At 52.2% G+C, this 17,218-nt stretch overlaps 1 protein-coding gene across 1 annotated transcript in view; it reads left to right on the top strand.

The window, feature by feature from the left end:
* Positions 1 to 17,218, top strand: part of agrn (agrin) — a 71,146-nt gene that overhangs the window by 27,433 nt on the left and 26,495 nt on the right. Inside the window, exons 9-15 of the mRNA XM_047040279.1 lie at positions 3,016 to 3,132; positions 3,313 to 3,477; positions 5,212 to 5,355; positions 7,004 to 7,128; positions 7,717 to 7,822; positions 12,622 to 13,008; positions 14,880 to 15,005. Coding sequence (XP_046896235.1) covers positions 3,016 to 3,132; positions 3,313 to 3,477; positions 5,212 to 5,355; positions 7,004 to 7,128; positions 7,717 to 7,822; positions 12,622 to 13,008; positions 14,880 to 15,005 — 1,170 coding nt within the window. The remainder of the gene's footprint in view (positions 1 to 3,015; positions 3,133 to 3,312; positions 3,478 to 5,211; positions 5,356 to 7,003; positions 7,129 to 7,716; positions 7,823 to 12,621; positions 13,009 to 14,879; positions 15,006 to 17,218) is intronic.

The raw sequence follows: 17,218 nt of genomic DNA, 5'->3' as shown, positions 1-17,218 counted from the left end.
CAGCCAGGAGGGGCGCGCGCATCACAAGGCACATTGTCGCCGTCCACTCACTGATTTACATTTAGTCATTTAGCAGACGCTGTTATCCAGAGCGACTTACAGTAAGTACAGGGACATCCCCCCCAAGGCAAGTAGGGTGAAGTCCCATGCCGAAGGACACAACGTCATTTGGCAAGAAACCGAACCGGCAACCTTCTGATTACTAGCCCGATTCCCTAACCGCTCAGCCACTTGACTCCCGTTGATAACAGTGTGTGCTCACCTCCTCTATAGACAGAAATCGGATGGTGGGTTCCTAAACTAGCTTGTGGTTTTCACGGTTGCGTCTGTTCCTATGCTACTGCCTGCTAGCCGGTATATCTGTGGGCATGTGGAGCTCTTTTAGAAGCCAGTGAACAGAGAGGCTCCTTGGGGGCACAGAGCGCAGCAAAAGGCACATAAGGGATTCTGTGTGATCACTTCAGTCTGTTGGATTCCCTAAGGCCCTAAGAGCGAGGGAGGACGAGAGGAGAGCGAGGGAGAGAAAAAGAGATGGCAAGAGAGAGGGAGAGAAAGAGAGGGAGAGAGAGAAAGAGAGAGAGAGAGAGAGAGAGAGAGAGAGGGAGGGAGAGAGAGGGAGGGAGGGAGAGAGCAGGTTTCACACCCACATCCCTCCAGATTCTCTCCATCTTAAGCTGGCCTCTTTGGGCGCTTGCTTCCTCTCTTCCCTCCATCCGTGGATAATCAATCCTTTTCTGAGCAGCCCTCTGTGGCCATGAGAGCTTTGGACCCTCTCCATTTGCACCAAAGGAAGAAAAATAACTCCTTCATTAGCTCTGCGTCAGGTTACTTCATTTAGGGCCACTGTTTGACCTTCATACCCTAAAACTACAAAAAGCTCCAACTGACTTCATCAAATTATAAAAATTAAAAAAGGAATTTGACCTCAACACCACCTTGGGCTTCACTTTTTTGGATTTTTCCAAACTCCCCGTGGTTTTTCGTCTAGGGGAACATGTTTATTCCTGCAATTTTTTAAAACAGATTCCAAATCTGATAGGCCTGCAGCATAATTCCAGTGGACAGAAGTACATTCTTGACTCGCGTACAGTACAGTACCGCAAAGATTTCAACAGCCACTCCACCCAGCCCTCGCCAGGACACAAGAGGCTATTACACACGCCCCGGCTAGGGTCCAGTACACGGCAAGAGGGAGAGAATAACAGCCGCATCACAGTGCTACCTCGTACCAGAGGACAGCCACTGAGGAAAAGCCCTCGAAGGCGACGGGGAGAGGAGAACATTGGAAATTAAAAGTTCCTCTTGTCCTAATATGCTGTGTCCAGATAGTGTGAGGAGCGCTCAGGCTAAATGAGCTGTGTCCAGAGCCCATCTCTGGAGTGGGGAAGCACCCTGGAAGAGGAGCGGCCTGGTGATCACCATTAGGCCACGCTTCATATCCACTCCAGTAACACTGTGATTTATGGCCTCCTATCTCCAGCCCCTGAACTCCAAATGAGCAACGTGAGAGGAACAGGAGAGAGAGAGAGAGAATGCAATCTACTGAGAGAGATAGAGTGAGAGAGAGAGAGACAGAGACAGAGAGAGAGACAGAGAGAGAGAGAGAGAGAGAGAGAGAGAGAGAGAGAGAGAGAGAGAGAGAGAGAGAGAGAGAGAGAGAGAGAGAGATGGAGAGATGGAGGGAGAGAAGCATAGAAAAAGAGAGAGGTAGAGAAAGAGAGAGATGGAGAAATAGAGAAAGAGAGGGAGAAATAGAGGGAGAGATGGAAGGAGAGAGGGAGAAATAGAGAGAGAGATGGAAGGAGGAGATAAGAACAGAGATCCGTCTCTTCTCTCCTCCTCAGACGGCCATTTTGCACCTCCATCCCTCCCCTCCTCTTCCCCCCTCGTCCCTCTCTCCTCAATCCGGCCCCACAGAGCTGCTCTGTGCGCTGCTGTTTCTGCTGTGTTGGATGTGGGCTTCTATTGGAGTCGTCACTCCAGTGAGAAAACCCCCTCGCTCACCTAGACATAACTATACACATCCAAACACAGACTGGCAGCGTCCGTCACATTCACCCTCTAAACAGTGGCCTCGCTTCTCCCCACAGTTCTCCCCACAGTCCCGCTGTGGAATACATTTAAGAGAACAGACTACCTAGAATGTGGCAAATGTCGGCTGTTACAAATCCACCAGGCGCACCATTGTGTGTTTTCACTGGAGGCAATCGCATCGGTCCCTCCCCCCCCCCCCATCCCTCACCTACCCTCCCCCCCCCATCTCTCATTCTGAGGCGACTGGAGTGGAATTATCTAGACACCAGCTGCCAGCCTCTCCACCTCAACCCCTCCAGCACGTTGCATTGTTCCCTGGGAAGTTGCATGTTGTTTGGAGATTGTGTCATTAAACAGACACTTTCGTAATCACTTACGCTGCGTGTCGCCCCCCCTCCCCCCCCCACCTTTTTCCCTGTTGCCCTGGACTCGTGTTGTGTCCTCGTCCCCCCCTCCTTTCTCCCTATCGCCCTGGTCTTGTGTTGTGTCCTCGTCCCCCCCTCCTTTCTCCCTATCGCCCTGGTCTTGTGTTGTGTCCTCGTCCCCCCCTCCTTTCTCCCTGTCGCCCTGGTCTTGTGTTGTGTCCTCGTCCCCCCCTCCTTTCTCCCTGTCGCCCTGGTCTTGTGTTGTGTCCTCGTCCCCCCCTCCTTTCTCCCTGTCGCCCTGGTCTTGTGTTGTGTCCTCGTCCCCCCCTCCTTTCTCCCTGTCGCCCTGGTCTTGTGTTGTGTCCTCGTCCCCCCCTCCTTTCTCCCTGTCGCCCTGGTCTTGTGTTGTGTCCTCGTCCCCCCCTCCTTTCTCCCTGTCGCCCTGGTCTTGTGTTGTGTCCTCGTCCCCCCCCCCTTCTCCCTGTCGCCCTGGTCTTGTGTTGTGTCCTCGTCCCCCCCTCCTTTCTCCCTGTCGCCCTGGTCTTGTGTTGTGTCCTCGTCCCCCCCTCCTTTCTCCCTGTCGCCCTGGTCTTGTGTTGTGTCCTCGTCCCCCCAGCCCTGCCCGGCACGCCGCCCCCAGCCCTGGAGCTGCAGCACTGCAGTGAGACGGTGTACGGATGCTGCAACGACAACCAGACCACGGCGCTCGGCGTGGGCCTGGCCGGCTGTCCTAGTGAGTGTCTCTTCGTGGCGGTTAGGCCTCTGACTTGACTTCAGTTTTCGGGGGGGAAAACGCAGTTTGTTTTGAATTTAGCGTCCAGCCAGGACGGTGCAAGTGGATGAACACTGCTGTTGTGAAGTTTGGTGTGTGTGTGTCTGTGTGTGATATTGTGTGTGCGTGTGTTCCTCTCAGGCACGTGTCAGTGCAACGCCCACGGTTCTTACAAGGGGACGTGTGACCCGGCCAGCGGCCAGTGCTCCTGCAAACCCGGGGTCGGGGGCCACAAGTGCGACCGCTGCGAGCCCGGCTTCTGGAACTTCCGGGGCATCGTCACGGAGAACATGAGCGGCTGCACGCGTAAGAGATTTACTCTTCCTCTCTTCCTCCTCTCTTCCTCCTCTCTTCCTCCTCTCTTCCTCTCTTCCTCCTCTCATCATCCTCTCTTCCTCCTCTCATCATCCTCTCTTCCTGCTCTCTTCCTCCTCTCTTCCTACTCTCTTCCTCCTCTCTTCCTCCTCTCTTCCTCCTCTCTTCCTCCTCTCTTCCTCCTCTCCTCTCCTCTCTTCCTCCGCTCTTCCTCCTCTCTTCCTCCTCTCTTCCTCCTCTCCTCTCTTCCTCCTCTCTTCCTCCTCTCTTCCTCTTACTTTCACATCCACGGAAACTCTAAACTGTTTTTAGTTCAAAATGAAAAACCAGCTGGGGTTAAAGATCGTCATCAAAACATCAACGTAATCGTCAGTTGGGACTGAAATGACTGGGTGTTCATGCAGAAGGTTAATGCCTGTTTGTGCAAACCTCCCACCACATCAAATAAAAGATCCTCCAGTCTGCAGGAAACGTACCGACCGAGCTCAGACTCTTTATATTCATGCCGAGGGAGGTCGGGGGAGGCCCGCGGAGGCCGAGGGAGGTCGGGGGAGGTCGCGGGAGGTCAGCAGCTCTGGTTTGTAGTGTGCAAGCAGCCCTCACTATTACCCTGCTGCAGAAGGAGACTTGGCACATATGGTCCAGAATCCTGAGCCTTTTCACTCAGCAGCCAGACACTGCGTCAGGCTCCACCGCCGTCTGACCTACAAGCTTTATCCACAGACAAGCAAACAGCACACACATTGGTACAAAGTTCAGTGGTGGGGAAAAAAACTACCCAACATTGATTCCAGGAACATGATGGGGTTGATGTTTCTCTCTGGGAGGCCTCAGGGGCTCATCTGAGATTCTCCAGCCTCTCCCTTTCTCTGTCTCTCTCTCTCTGTCTCTCTCTCTCTCTTTCTCTCTCTCTCTCTCTCTCTCTCTCTCTACCTCTCTCCATATCTCTCTCTCATTCTCTCCCTCTGTCTATCTCCCTCTCTCTCTCCCTCTCTGTCTCTCTCCCTCTCTGTCTCTCTTTCTCTCACCTTGTTGTTCCCCTTTGGGCTGTCTGGCTCCTCTCTGACCCTACTCTCACCCATGGTTCTGCCTCTGAAACACACAGAGCTGCACCAACCAAGGGCTCATATCAGAGGCTGTGTGTGTGTATGTGTGTGTGTTGGTCTGTGGGTGTGTGTGGGTGTGTATGTGTCGGTCTGTGGATGGTTGTGTGTACGAGCGAGAGATGTATAAATAGATTCTGTACTAATTTAAATGTGAAACAGATAATGGAAACCATTATCTTAGATTGAGATGAATGTAATATACTGTATACCAAGCACTTAAAAATGTGTCTTTCTCTGCATCTCTCTCCCGTTCTTCCCTTCCATTCTCTCCATCTCATTATTATTATTATTATTATTCGTATCCCCCTTCCTCTATCCCTCTCTCTTCCCTTTCCCTCCCACACACCCTCTCGCTCGCTCCTCGTCACTTCCCTCTCCCTCCCTCTCTCTTTCTCTCACCCTCCTCTGTCCCTCCCTTCCCCTCCCTCACCCTCCCTCCCTCCCTCATCCTCTGTCCGTCCCTCCCTCACCCTCCCTCCCTCGTCCTCTCTCCCTCCACTCCTTCCCTCATCCTCTCTCCCTCCCCACCCTCTCCCCCTCTCTCTCCCTCCCCACCCTCTCCCCCTCTCTCTCCCTCCCCACCCTCTCCCCCTCTCTCTCCCTCCCTGCTCTCCTGCAGCGTGTAACTGTGACTCGGTGGGCTCGGTGAGAGATGACTGTGAGCAGATGTCTGGCCTGTGCTCCTGCAAGGCGGGAGTGAAGGGGATGAAGTGTAACGTGTGCCCCGACGGCAGCAGGATGGGCATGAGCGGCTGTGACAAAGGTAGAGAGACCCTCCTCCTCGCTGCAGTCTGCTGCCTCACTACGCCACTGGTCTCTCTCTCTGTATCCAGATCTCTCTGTATCCATATCTCTCTCTCTCCATCTCTCTTTCTCGCTGTCTCTGTCTCCCTCTTACTATCTCTGTCTGTCTGTCTCTGTCTTTATTTCTCTCTCTCTCTGTCTCTATCTTTCTCTGTCTGTGTCTCACCCTCTGTCTCTCTCTGTCTCAATCTCTCTTCTCACATTTCACCTTTCTCATTTCCTCTGATCAAGGCAGGAGACTGCCCACAGTGTATTCATTCCACAGCCATCTGTTTCCAGTACTGTTAACAAGCCCAGTGGCAGCTGATGTTCAGGCTCTTGTCCGTAGTTAATATCGATTCATTCCGAAACAACAATGCTAAGTAATGCCGTGCTAATTCATTTGAATAATATTTGCATACAGCAGGCAATTGCTTCTATCAGCTTAGAGCCTCTGTCACTAGATAACGTTTGTTTTAATGATTTAATTGAGTTAACAAGCCAACCCCGTGAATAGACACATGGGGACGGCGGACGCGGGGGCCGGCCCCACTGTGGCCACATCGCTGCGTCTCATTAAGACCCACGCGTCGCTATCGACAGGAAGTCAAGTGCTTAATGAAGTCGATAGTCCCAGCCCAGCAGGGGGTCACGCTGGCACACAAAGATGAAAGGAGGCGGGTGGGAGGAGGAGGAGGGGGGGGGGGGGGGTTGCGGGAGCAAGCTGTGATGTCAACACAAACAGAGTCCACACTCGGAGCCTGGGGCATTGTGGGTAGGATTTGTGTCCCGAGCTTGCTGATGCAATCCGATGGCGTTGAGCGTAAAGGCTTCAAACAGGGTTTTGGAGTAGAACATTGGGGGGAGAGATCAGTGCATAGACATCTTGCCAGGGAAAAGAAGGAAAACATGGCTTGAGATCAAATGCCACTTTTAAAAAATGGCCACGAGAAAACTGTGGTTTAGAGAGTATGCATAACAACATCACACAGCACTGTGTCATAATATGGAATAATGAATCCACTTGGGCTTCGCATTGAGGATAGCTGTGAACTGGTATTCCATTAATGTTTCTGGTGCGATCTAGATGAATGTCCATGCGCCTGTGCTGTAGCAGGAGAGTGTGGGGTAGCAGGAGAGTGTGCTGTAGCAGGAGAGTGTGGGGTAGCAGGAGTGTGTGCTGTAGCAGGAGAGTGTGGGGTAGCAGGAGTGTGTGGGGTAGCAGGAGAGTGTGCTGTAACAGGAGAGTGTGGGGTAGCAGGAGAGTGTGGGGTAGCAGGAGTGTGTGCTGTAGCAGGAGAGTGTGGGGTAGCAGGATAGTGTGCTGTAGCAGGAGAGTGTAGGGTAGCAGGAGAGTGTAGGGTAGCAGGAGAGTGTGGGGTAGCAGGAGAGTGTGCTGTAGCAGGAGAGTTTGGGGTAGCAGGAGAGTGTAGGGTAGCAGGAGAGTGTGGGGTAGCAGGAGAGTGTGGGGTAGCAGGAGAGTGTGCTGTAGCAGGAGAGTGTGGGGTAGCAGGAGTGTGTGCTGTAGTAGGAGAGTGTGGGGTAGCAGGAGAGTGTGGGGTAGCAGGAGAGTGTGGGGTGTGTTCATTACCTGGACCTCAGACTCGTCGGTCTGTTCCCTGTCCCAGGCTCTCACGTCCCAACCTCCTGTAAGGAGCTGGACTGCAAGTTCGGTGCCTCTTGCGTGGAGGTCAACAACCAGGCCCACTGTGAATGTCCTTCCCCTGACTGCGACGAGAAGAACAAGACTAAGGTGAGAATCCAGCCTCTACCCTCCTGCGATCACTCCAGGCTCCAAGTGCAGTTTAATAGCAGGATATCCTGAAACAGTACTGTAATGGAAATATTATTGATAGACTGTGCTTCAGAGACTTGGTTTATGAGTAGGCCGTCTCTCTCCTTGCAAGCATAATGAAGACATCATATATTGCGATTCTGAAACGTCCTGTTGTCTGAATTGAATAGGCGGAGGAAAACTTCCGCCACATTATGAAGGGAGTGGTGAAGACATGGGAAAGGTTAGGCAGGCCAACAGATTCAGATAGATTCAACCGTCACAACAACAAAGACAGATTGCCAGCAGGACGAGAGAGTGAGCTGGGCATGACGTCTCCATAGCAACTGTCCCTTGTCCAGGCCTGTCCTTAGTTCAGATGAAACCCAGCAGCTTGTCAGGACTTGCTGGAATGTATTTATTTATTTTTTAGGTTGAAGTGCTAGATATATGAGCAAAGGCTAAGTCAAGTTTGTCCTAGGCGGCAGGTATTGGGAAGAACAGAAGCAATAGAGGTGATGTGTTTGTGTTTATCTCTCCATCTCTCCCCCCCCCCCTGTGGAGCAGGTGTGTGGCTCTGATGGAGTGACCTATGCTGACCACTGCCAGCTGAGGACCATTGCCTGTAGGCAGGACAAGCACATCAGTGTGGACTACCATGGCCAGTGCACAGGTGAGGCCCAGCCAGCCTTCATGCATCATTCCAGGGATGTCCAACTGCTGTTGTCGGGCCCCTATCAAAAGATAATGAATAGGGCCACCGGGGTATTGCCACTTCGCCATCTCTCCTCTCTCCTAGCAACTCTCTCTCTGTCTCCTGTATGGTCTCTCTCTCACACTCTGATTTTATTTGGTTTCTCTCTCTCTCTCCCTGTTTTTGCCTATCCTTTTCTCACTTTCTCTCGCTTTCCGTATTTCTTTCGCACCCACAGCAAAGTGAAACGAAAACATTTAGAACGGTGCCTACAGTGTGTTGTCAAAATAGATAACAACCTGTATATAAACAGATGACGTCGTCTTTCGAGGAAATATTTCCGATCCTCTATTCCGCTGGTGTACGGTTGACATCTGCTGTGAACTGGTCGAGGGTGTTACCTGTAGTCACTAGTTAATGAAGAGCAAACATTTGCTCTGGCATCTGACTCCCAGTGAGAGCATACAGGGACTGCCTCATACAGGAGGGAGGGGAGGAGGATACAGGAAGGAGGGTGGAGGAGGATAAAGAGAGGATAGGGGAATGGGTCTTGGTAGACAGACAGGGGCTGACAGATGCTTCCCTGTAGATAGAGACCTGCAGTTTTGGCTAGAACCTGAGCTACGGCATCCCTGTGGGAAAGGGGTGACATTTCCCTGTTTGAGTTCCTACACCGCTGGGCGGATTAGTGGGGTTTAGCCCCAAACTCTCTCTGGGGGGAGAATCCTTCAATCCTGTCGCTAGCTTTGAGCTTTTCTGGAGCGCACCACTGTTCTGTTTGGGATGAAGGGGTGTGGGGGAGGGGGAGGGGGGTGGATGCTTTGGTGTGGAGAACACAAAAAGGCCCATGGCTACCTGGTTTGGGCCTCTTCAGCCTCCCGCTTCGCCCCCCTCTAAACGAGCCACTCCGGGCTGGGAGCGGAGCAGCGAGTGCTGGGACGGGGCCAAGGCCGTGGCTTTCATGTAAGGAGGAGGTGTGGAGGCGGGGGCCAGCGCGAGGCTCCGCGGGCCTGCTGGGGAGGCAGCAGAGAGGCCGGCAGCGCTGGAGGGAGAGGCGGGCGCTGCCAGCTGGGAGATCCTGGCCGCCAGCCAGCGCCAGGTGCTTCGCACTTTGGGAGGGGAAAAACACTTCCTCACCTGGTTCGCTTAGCGCACGTCGATCGGTCTAGCGACGCGAAAAGAAACCGATTGGTCCTCTTGATGGGCCGGTGGCCGTTGCCAGAGCGGTTTGTTTGACCTAAAGTAGGTCACGTTCACCAGAGCAACAACCCATGCTCCTGCGGTTGGGTTTTTCAGGTGCACCTGCAGGTATTTTGGCAGTAGCGTAATTTTCCCTCCAAGAAAACACAGCACTTACACGAGGGGCTGAACATGTGCTGATTACAGATTCATTGCCGTGGGTCACGGGCAAAATGAGAACTCAGATCCACTTCCCCAGTTCCCTCTGTTGCCTGGCGATAAAGACGTGGGTTGTGTGTAATTCGTTCCCTAATGTTCCTTTTGTACGGAGGAGCAGGGGGAGTTCTCTCAGGGCCCACTGTCTCCGACCCAGCCTGAGGGGGAGACGCCAGGCGGACCCTCGCTCTGGCCTCCCCCACGCGGCGAAGAGGAGCTTTTTTTCATTTCTTTCCCCCGGATGAGGTGGCGCCATGTCTCCTCCGACGGCCCCAAGCTGGGGGCTGGATCACGAGCTCATTTCACGTGTGACTGGGTGCGAATTAGCATCACCTCAGCTTCCAACACACACACACACACTCACCCCCCGCCCCGAGCCTCCCGCAGATCACACTCGACGCTCGCTCAAACGCCCGCCGCGCTAAAGGCAAACGTGGCCGACTAGAGATTCTCTCTTCTGTGTTTTCCCACAATGACTGTTGCTTAATGGCTGACGTGAACAAATATTGATCTGCTCCTACTCCAACTCCAACCTGACAGGATAACGCAAGCTTGTTCGATGTCAAGCAGGCATGGCACTGCACCTCTCAGCCCATGGCTGGAACTCAGTGACGTTTACTGGAATATTAAGATGTGCAGAAGAAGCTGCATCCAGAAGGCTCTCTGCAAGGGACACAGTATGGTGGATCCCAGAGACAGAGCTGCTGAACCTCCTCAGCCGCTGATGAAGCGATCTGGGGAGAACCCATCCAAGCCTGAGCAGTACGACCCGGTAAAACGGGCGTTTGAGCAAACGAGAAACTTCTGGCACCGGAAGAATCCAGAAAGTTGGCAAGAGGCTGCCTCTCCCCATATGGCGTCGTCACCTGTAGGTTTGTGGCATGTTGGCAGGGAACGCCAGCATATGGCATCATCAGCCTGCTGTCTGAACGCTAGCTAGTTCTCCTTTTCTGTCCTTGTCTCTCATGTCCTCATGAGCCCATTTCTCCTTCATACTTACTCCTCGACTCCATTCGCTTGTTTTCTCAGCCTTCCTGTTCCCTATCCTCCTCTCTATCCCTCCTCTCCTCCTCTCCTCCCTCCCACCCTCCAGTATCGTATTCCTCCTCCCCACTGAAGGAGGCCACCGACACGGCAAACAATCTTAATAACCGCCTTTCAAAGATAACTGCAGCCGAGACGGGTCGAGATGACAAAGATTTTTTTCCGTCCCGCCAGTATTAACGACTGCCTCTTCAGAAGAGCGAGAAAAGAATACGGCTACAAAAAACCCGTAAATGGAGCGTTAAACTTGATTAGGGGAAGCTTCCACTGAGTGGACTGTTCTTTCCCTGTTTCCCTGTCTCCCACACCCATCCCCCCCTTCTCATTAGTTTTGGAGCTTGGGGCTCAGCATGGCCTCTCCTACCCAGACCCCCCCCCCCCCCCTCCTCCTCCCTCAGCGCCAGCGCAAGGCTTGGCACCTGAGTGACAGGTGTAGCCATGAGGAAAAGCAAAGTGTGCCACCGCTTACGGTGATAGCATCGCTGCTGTTGCACTTGGCTCACTTTATCTCCCTCTGGCTAAGCTATCACACCGTAGCTATCTCTACTCTGGCGAAGCTACAAAACTGTAGCTCTCTCTCCCAGGCGAAGCTACAAAACTGTAGCTCTCTCTCCCAGGCTAAACTACAAAACTGTAGCTCTCTCTCCCAGGCTAAACTACAAAACTGTAGCTCTCTCTCCCAGGCTAAACTACAAAACTGTAGCTCTCTCTCCCAGGCTAAACTACAAAACTGTAGCTCTCTCTCCCAGGCTAAACTACAAAACTGTAGCTCTCTCTCCCAGGCTAAACTACAAAACTGTAGCTCTCTCTCCCAGGCGAAGCTACAATACTGTAGCTCTCTCTCCCAGACTAAGCTACAAAACTGTAGCTCTCTCTCCCAGGCTAAACTACAAAACTGTAGCTCTCTCTCTCCCAGACTAAGCTACAATACTGTAGCTCTCTCTCCAAGGCGAAGCTACTAAACTGTAGCTCTCTCCCCCCGGTCTCCCCCTCCACAGCTTCGTCGGGAGGGAGATAGTGGGGGTGCCTGATTATACCAAGCAGCTCGTCAAGGTATCACATTTCACACCTCACAGCGTAATTGCCGATCAAATAGGAGATTACAGCGTGCAATTAAATCCTACACATAATTTTTGCTGAATTCTAAATGACAGAAATATACACAGTATATGTCACCCCCCCCCCCCCCACACACACACACATACTGTGACAAACTTATACACACACACAAACATGCACTCGTGTACTCACAAACGCACTCTCTCCATTCATTTACACAAACTGTCACAAACTCACAGTCACTCAGACACACACACATTCGCTCAGACAAACACACACACACCCTCGCTCAGACAAACACACACGGGGGACGTGGAGAAGGCGAAGCGACAGAATCCGTCACGGCTGCTTGGCTGTGCTCCAACTGAGGAGTGGTGTTACGTGCTGTCTGCTCTCCACCTCCTTTCCCTCCCTCTTCTCTCTCCCCTCCCTCTCCTACCTCTTCTCTCCCCACTCTTCCTTCCTTTCTCTCCCTCTCCTACCTCTTCTCTCCCCTCTCTTCCTTCCTTTCTCTCCCTCTCCTACCTCCTCCAGCTCCTCTCCCTCTTCCTCCACTTCTCCCGCTTTCTCTCTCCACCCCCCCCTTCGTCCTCTCTCTCGTCTCTCCCTCCTCTCCCTCCACGAGCCCCTGTCCTAGTTACTCTTCCCAGCACACGGTGCCTGTCCCTTACGCCACGGCTTGTGCCAGTGTATGCAGAGCGCTGGTACCTATCACCGCAACGGTTTGGGGAGTGTCCCTTGGAAGCGTGTGTGCGCGTGTTGACAAGGCTGCAGCGCAGGCATTGACGGATGCTTGTGAGCTCCGAGAAGAGTCTGCTGTCTTTGAAGCCAGAGTTAAACCCTGCTTTTTTGCCCTATTTATATCAATCATTCATCACCAGAGGCCCTGGCTGTCTGTGATTAAAGCTTCCCTACAGGAGGGCAACATTTGAATATGGATATATAATTCATACCCACTGACACGCACACACACAGCTCGAGTGAAACGCAGTGCAGCCGCAGAGCTATTTAACTCTTTCTCAATCATATACAGTACCTCATATGACACTGCATTGCAGGGTAACTCTGGCATTCTTCTGTATATCTCGCACAGTAACTGTCCATGAAATGTAATGGTATGTGTGGATCTAGCAGGTAGTGTATAGGATATGCAAGCTGGTGCTGTTACATTTGGACAGAACAGAAAGGTACAACCGAACAGACGTGAAACATAGAGAGATTTAAAAGCATTTCCATCCTTTGCTTACCCATCATCCATTGCTTCCTCCCCCTGTCCCCAGAAACCATCTCCGAGCCGGGAAGGCCCAACCCCCTCCCCCCCGCCGCCCCCCTCACCCCCGCCACCCCACCCCGCAAAGCCGTCACCACCCCCTCCACCGCCCAAATCAAGTACACCCCGCGCAAGTCCCCCCCAGCCCCCTACGTGGAGGCCCTGCCGCCCCCCAGAGTCACAGAGAGCACCCCCACCAACCGCCCCGCCACCACCCACCACCACCACCACCAGCCACCCCACGCCACCTCGCCCCGCCTGCCCAGCCACACCAGCACCAGCTCCTCCATCGCCTTCGAGGACTCGGGGAGCGGGGAGCCCAGCGGAGACGACCAGACGGAGGAGGAGGAGGAGGAGGGTAGCGCCGTGGCCGAGGCCAGCGGAGAACAGCCACTTGGTAAATTGGAGCTCTTTCACTTCATTACCCATAATGCATCAGGGGCTGGGCGAGGTCAGCGTGAGGTCAGAGAGGGGAGAGGGGGGGGGTGAACTGACCTGGCTTGGCTTGGCCTCGTTGTTGGATGTGTGTCATTGCTATACCATAACACATTGAAACATATCATCTGCTAGCTACGGTAGAAGGTTAGCTTTGTTTGTTGTTTCTATCAAAGCTGTTTCAACTGTCGTTCCCTTTCAGGTACAATGCATGTCAATGTTAGACATGGTTAAGAACTCGCAACAACAGCTCGCTCAGAACAAATGGGGGGGAAAAACACAGAAGGGTTTCTGAGAACGCTTACTGCATGATATGAGCATGACACACAAAATGGTTTTGTTCAAAAGTCTGGGCATTCTTTCTTTTCAAGCCTGAGCTGACAGACTTGTGACAGGTGGATCTCACACACCCTGTCATTTGTAGTTACACATGAACTGGGCTCCTCGGGTTGGAATGGCCCCGCAGTCCAGTACCTCTACCACCACTCCCCAGTCAATACAGACGAGCCCTTTTCAATCAAGCTACCCCCTCCCCTCATTCCTGAGCGGTGTGACCCCTCGCTTGGCCAACGGCTTGCTCTGGAGCTCCAGGATTGATGGAACAGACGCCCTGTTCTTCCCCGCTCGCTGGCTTCCTCTCTCAGATTTATTCTGTTGTCACTAGCCGACCGGAGCGCTTTCTGACGCGAGGCGCGTGTCCCGTCTGCCAAGGAGACCTGGTGTCTCATGAGAGTTTGTGTGTGTGTGTGTGTGTAAGCAGAGATGGTTGGATGTTGTGCGTGTATGTTTGTGTTGTGTGTGTGTGTGTGTAAGCGGAGATGGTTTGATGTTGTGTGTGTGCGGGGATGGTTGGTGTTTTGTATGTGTGGTGACGGTCCATGGGTCCCTGTGGACCAATACAGGGTCCCTGAGCTGTGACAGAACCCCTTCCCTCCCTCCCCCCCAAACTCCCCTTTCCAGCCAGTAAATCTAAAGAGCAGGGGCCAACAGATGCCCTGTAAAAACCAGAGCTCTCCTCTCCTTCCATCCCCTCCCTCCTTCCATTCTTCCATCTTCACCCCCCGTGTCCCCAAAGTCGTTTCTCCTCCCCAGGCTGTGTTTGGTTCATGGGCGGAGAGTCCTTGAACAACAACCGCCCCTCTGACGTCTTTACGACATTATTTAGCCGGCCCAAGTTGTTTGCCCGGCGATCATTTCTAATCTCCGGAGCCCATAAAGCGCTCCTCTGAGGAGCTATCCCATAAGAGAGAGCAGGCTTAAGCGATTACCCCCATGTACTCACACAATAACCACTTTTATGCCTGTGGAAATAACAACAATCCCAGATATAAATGAAGGGCAAAGCAAGGGCAATTTTGTGGGAAAATCTGCCCGATAACAATCAGCCAATCAGCGCTGGAGATTAGCTTCTTCCGTGGTTCTTTCCCGTCCTCATCACAGTGCTTTGTGGTACCTCAGTGTGCTTCCATGTGATCTGTCCAATGCCGCATAGATAAGCTGCACATGTAGGCCTGTTACCAATTTCTAGGTAGCCTCACAAAGCCTTGTGAAGCTTTGCAAATCCATACGTAGCTTTTTTTTTCGTAGTCTTTACGAATCCTAATAAACCCTTTTTATAGCATAGCAAATATTTACAAATCCTTATGAAGCCTTGCAAAGCCTCATGAAGCCTTGCGAAGCCTTGCGAAGCCTTGTGAAAGCCTTGCAAAGCCTTATGTAGCCTAAATAAAGCCTTATGTAGCCTATACAAAGCCATATGCAGCTGTACAAATCGTCATGATATGAAGCCTCATGTAGTCTAATGTAGCCTTTTTCCGCACCCCTCTCCTTCAGATCCCATTGCTGCCGCCACCACCATCCCCACAGCAGAGGACCGCTCGTCATGTGACAACACCCCCTTCGGTTGCTGCCCCGACGGCAAGACTGCCTCCAGCACCCCCGAGGGTGTCAACTGCCCCTGTGAGTCCACAAATAACCCCCTCCTCCCCCCACCTCTTCTACTTGCGCCCCCAATTGTATGCCTTCTTGTTTTTCCTCGCTCTTTTCTCTACAGCTACCTCCTCGACTCTCTCTTTCGACTTCTATCTCTGCTCGAAGTGCTCTGCTCTCTCTCTGCCATCACCATTTTCTCCTCTGGCTCTTATTTCCTCTCTATTTTTCTCCTCACCTCCCGTCAGACTTGGAAAAGATAATGGCACAGGCTGATGTTGACTTGTGCCTCCTCCTCTTGTAGCTTCTCTCCCATCTCTCTCGTCCTCTCTGGCTGCGCAATCCAATCTGCCTCTGTGTATAGCAGACCAGAGAGTCGTACCAGGACAGACACCCTCCTTCTCTCCCCCCTCCCTCCCTCCCTCTCCCTCTCCCACCTCCTCCCTCTCCCCCCCGCCGTTTGTCTGGGAGCGTGCTCGGTCGACTAGCACAGGATCGGCCTGTGAACACAAGTTGCGTTGTCTCTGTAGTGGAGGGATTCAGCCGTGCGTGAGCTCTACATAGTGCAGGAGGACAGTCAGGTCCCTACAGGACTCAATTCCCCACAATGCACCAGGGACATTAAGGTCACCTCTGACCTTTTCATCCCTCTTTCCCTCCGCACTGAACTATAAAACAAGAACCAGATAAACAAAACAAAAATGAACCCATAAACGGTATAACAAATATCCTATTTGCTGATGTCAGCAATAGAAAATGGGCATAACAGCCACATATCATACCGTTAAAAGTAATTTACGACATCGGTAATATCCTTTCTAAATAGATTTATAACCTGGACTACATGAAACAGATGAACGAATGTCCAAAAATGTTTATGTCGGCTTGACAACGCTAACAATGACGTGGTGACATCAGCGGTCGATACCTCATTCAACTGAAGTGTTACCAATAAACCGTCTGCCGTGATAATCGATAGCGAGCTCTATTTCTCTCGGGAAAGAGTTAGATGATATTACATTCATTAGAATGGAAATGACAACGCACTCGCACAGCAGAACACCTACAGGAGCAGCCTCATTTGTATCTTGCATTTTATTGACAATATGTCAGAGTTTCTCTCAGGAGATCGGGTTAATTCGACGGGCCTAGCTTGGATGACAACCTTCATCCAAGCCCTGTTTCAACGAGTGACGGAAGGCTGTTTGAAAACTGCAGACATCTCCGACGACGAAAAAGAAAACAGGGGCTGCAAAAGAAAAGTTATCCCACTTCTGAGAAACCCTGAAGGCTTTTGGCGACATGAAACGCAAGCGAAGTAATGACATGCACATGGGCTGAGCGAATATAGCAGACAGCCTTTTAAGTGAAAGTTAATGGCGTGCCTTAACAAAGCATCTGTAAACTCTTCCATATGCAACTGAAACAAAGATAAGAGAGCCTGCAATGGGGCCCCTGAAAGTCTAGCGCCCCCTATCTCTCCTCCTGTGTCACAGCTGTGGTCGTAAAGCCCCTCTCTCCTGCTGTTTATCTTCCCTCCAGATCAGGAGTCTGATCCATCTCTCTCTGCATCCAAACCTCCCCTCGTTTACTTCTATTTTTATAGCCCCATCAGATCTGAATCGATGTGTGTCAGCCGTGGAAGGAGAGGGCCGACATTGTCCTTTATCGTCGAATTTGAACCAGACTTTGTCAGTCAGTATGTGGTTTGGTGACGTTAGGGGACAATTACGGCTATCTTTCATGATAATCATACAAGTGCTCTCCCCTTTCTCAGGCAAGCTCAAGCTCAGCCGCCGCCGTGATTGATTGGGGCAATTTGTTCAGCTGATTACGAGCAGCGTGAAACCTGGGCATCAGCGTCTCTCCTCTCTCTCTCACTCTCTCCCCTCGTCTTCCTTCTTCTTTATTGCATTCTCTCTCTCTCTCCCTCGCCCCGGCCGACTGAAGCTGGAGTAATCACACAAAGCCATGTGGAGCTGATGGATGTTCGACATCGAAACGGGCCTCTTCAAGGTCAAAGTGGACTTGTGTCTTTGCAGGCATTGGGGGTTATTTTGAAGGAGTTTTTGTTGTGTTTCACTCTGGCTTGTTGTTTGTGTGTCTGTGTGTGTGTGTGTGTGTGTGTGTGCTGTCTAACCTGATGTCTCTTTGCTCAGTCCTCCATGCCTCGGCCAACTCTTGGGACGATTCTCGGTCTGGTAAATCCCAGTCCATTCCTCCTCCTCTCCTCCTCCTCCTCC

Source organism: Hypomesus transpacificus, chromosome 18 (genome assembly GCF_021917145.1).
Source record: "Hypomesus transpacificus isolate Combined female chromosome 18, fHypTra1, whole genome shotgun sequence".
In the NCBI taxonomy this organism is placed as follows: Eukaryota; Metazoa; Chordata; class Actinopteri; order Osmeriformes; family Osmeridae; genus Hypomesus; species Hypomesus transpacificus.
Note: the sequence above shows the minus strand (reverse complement) of the source record. Positions and strands in the feature narration are given on the sequence as shown.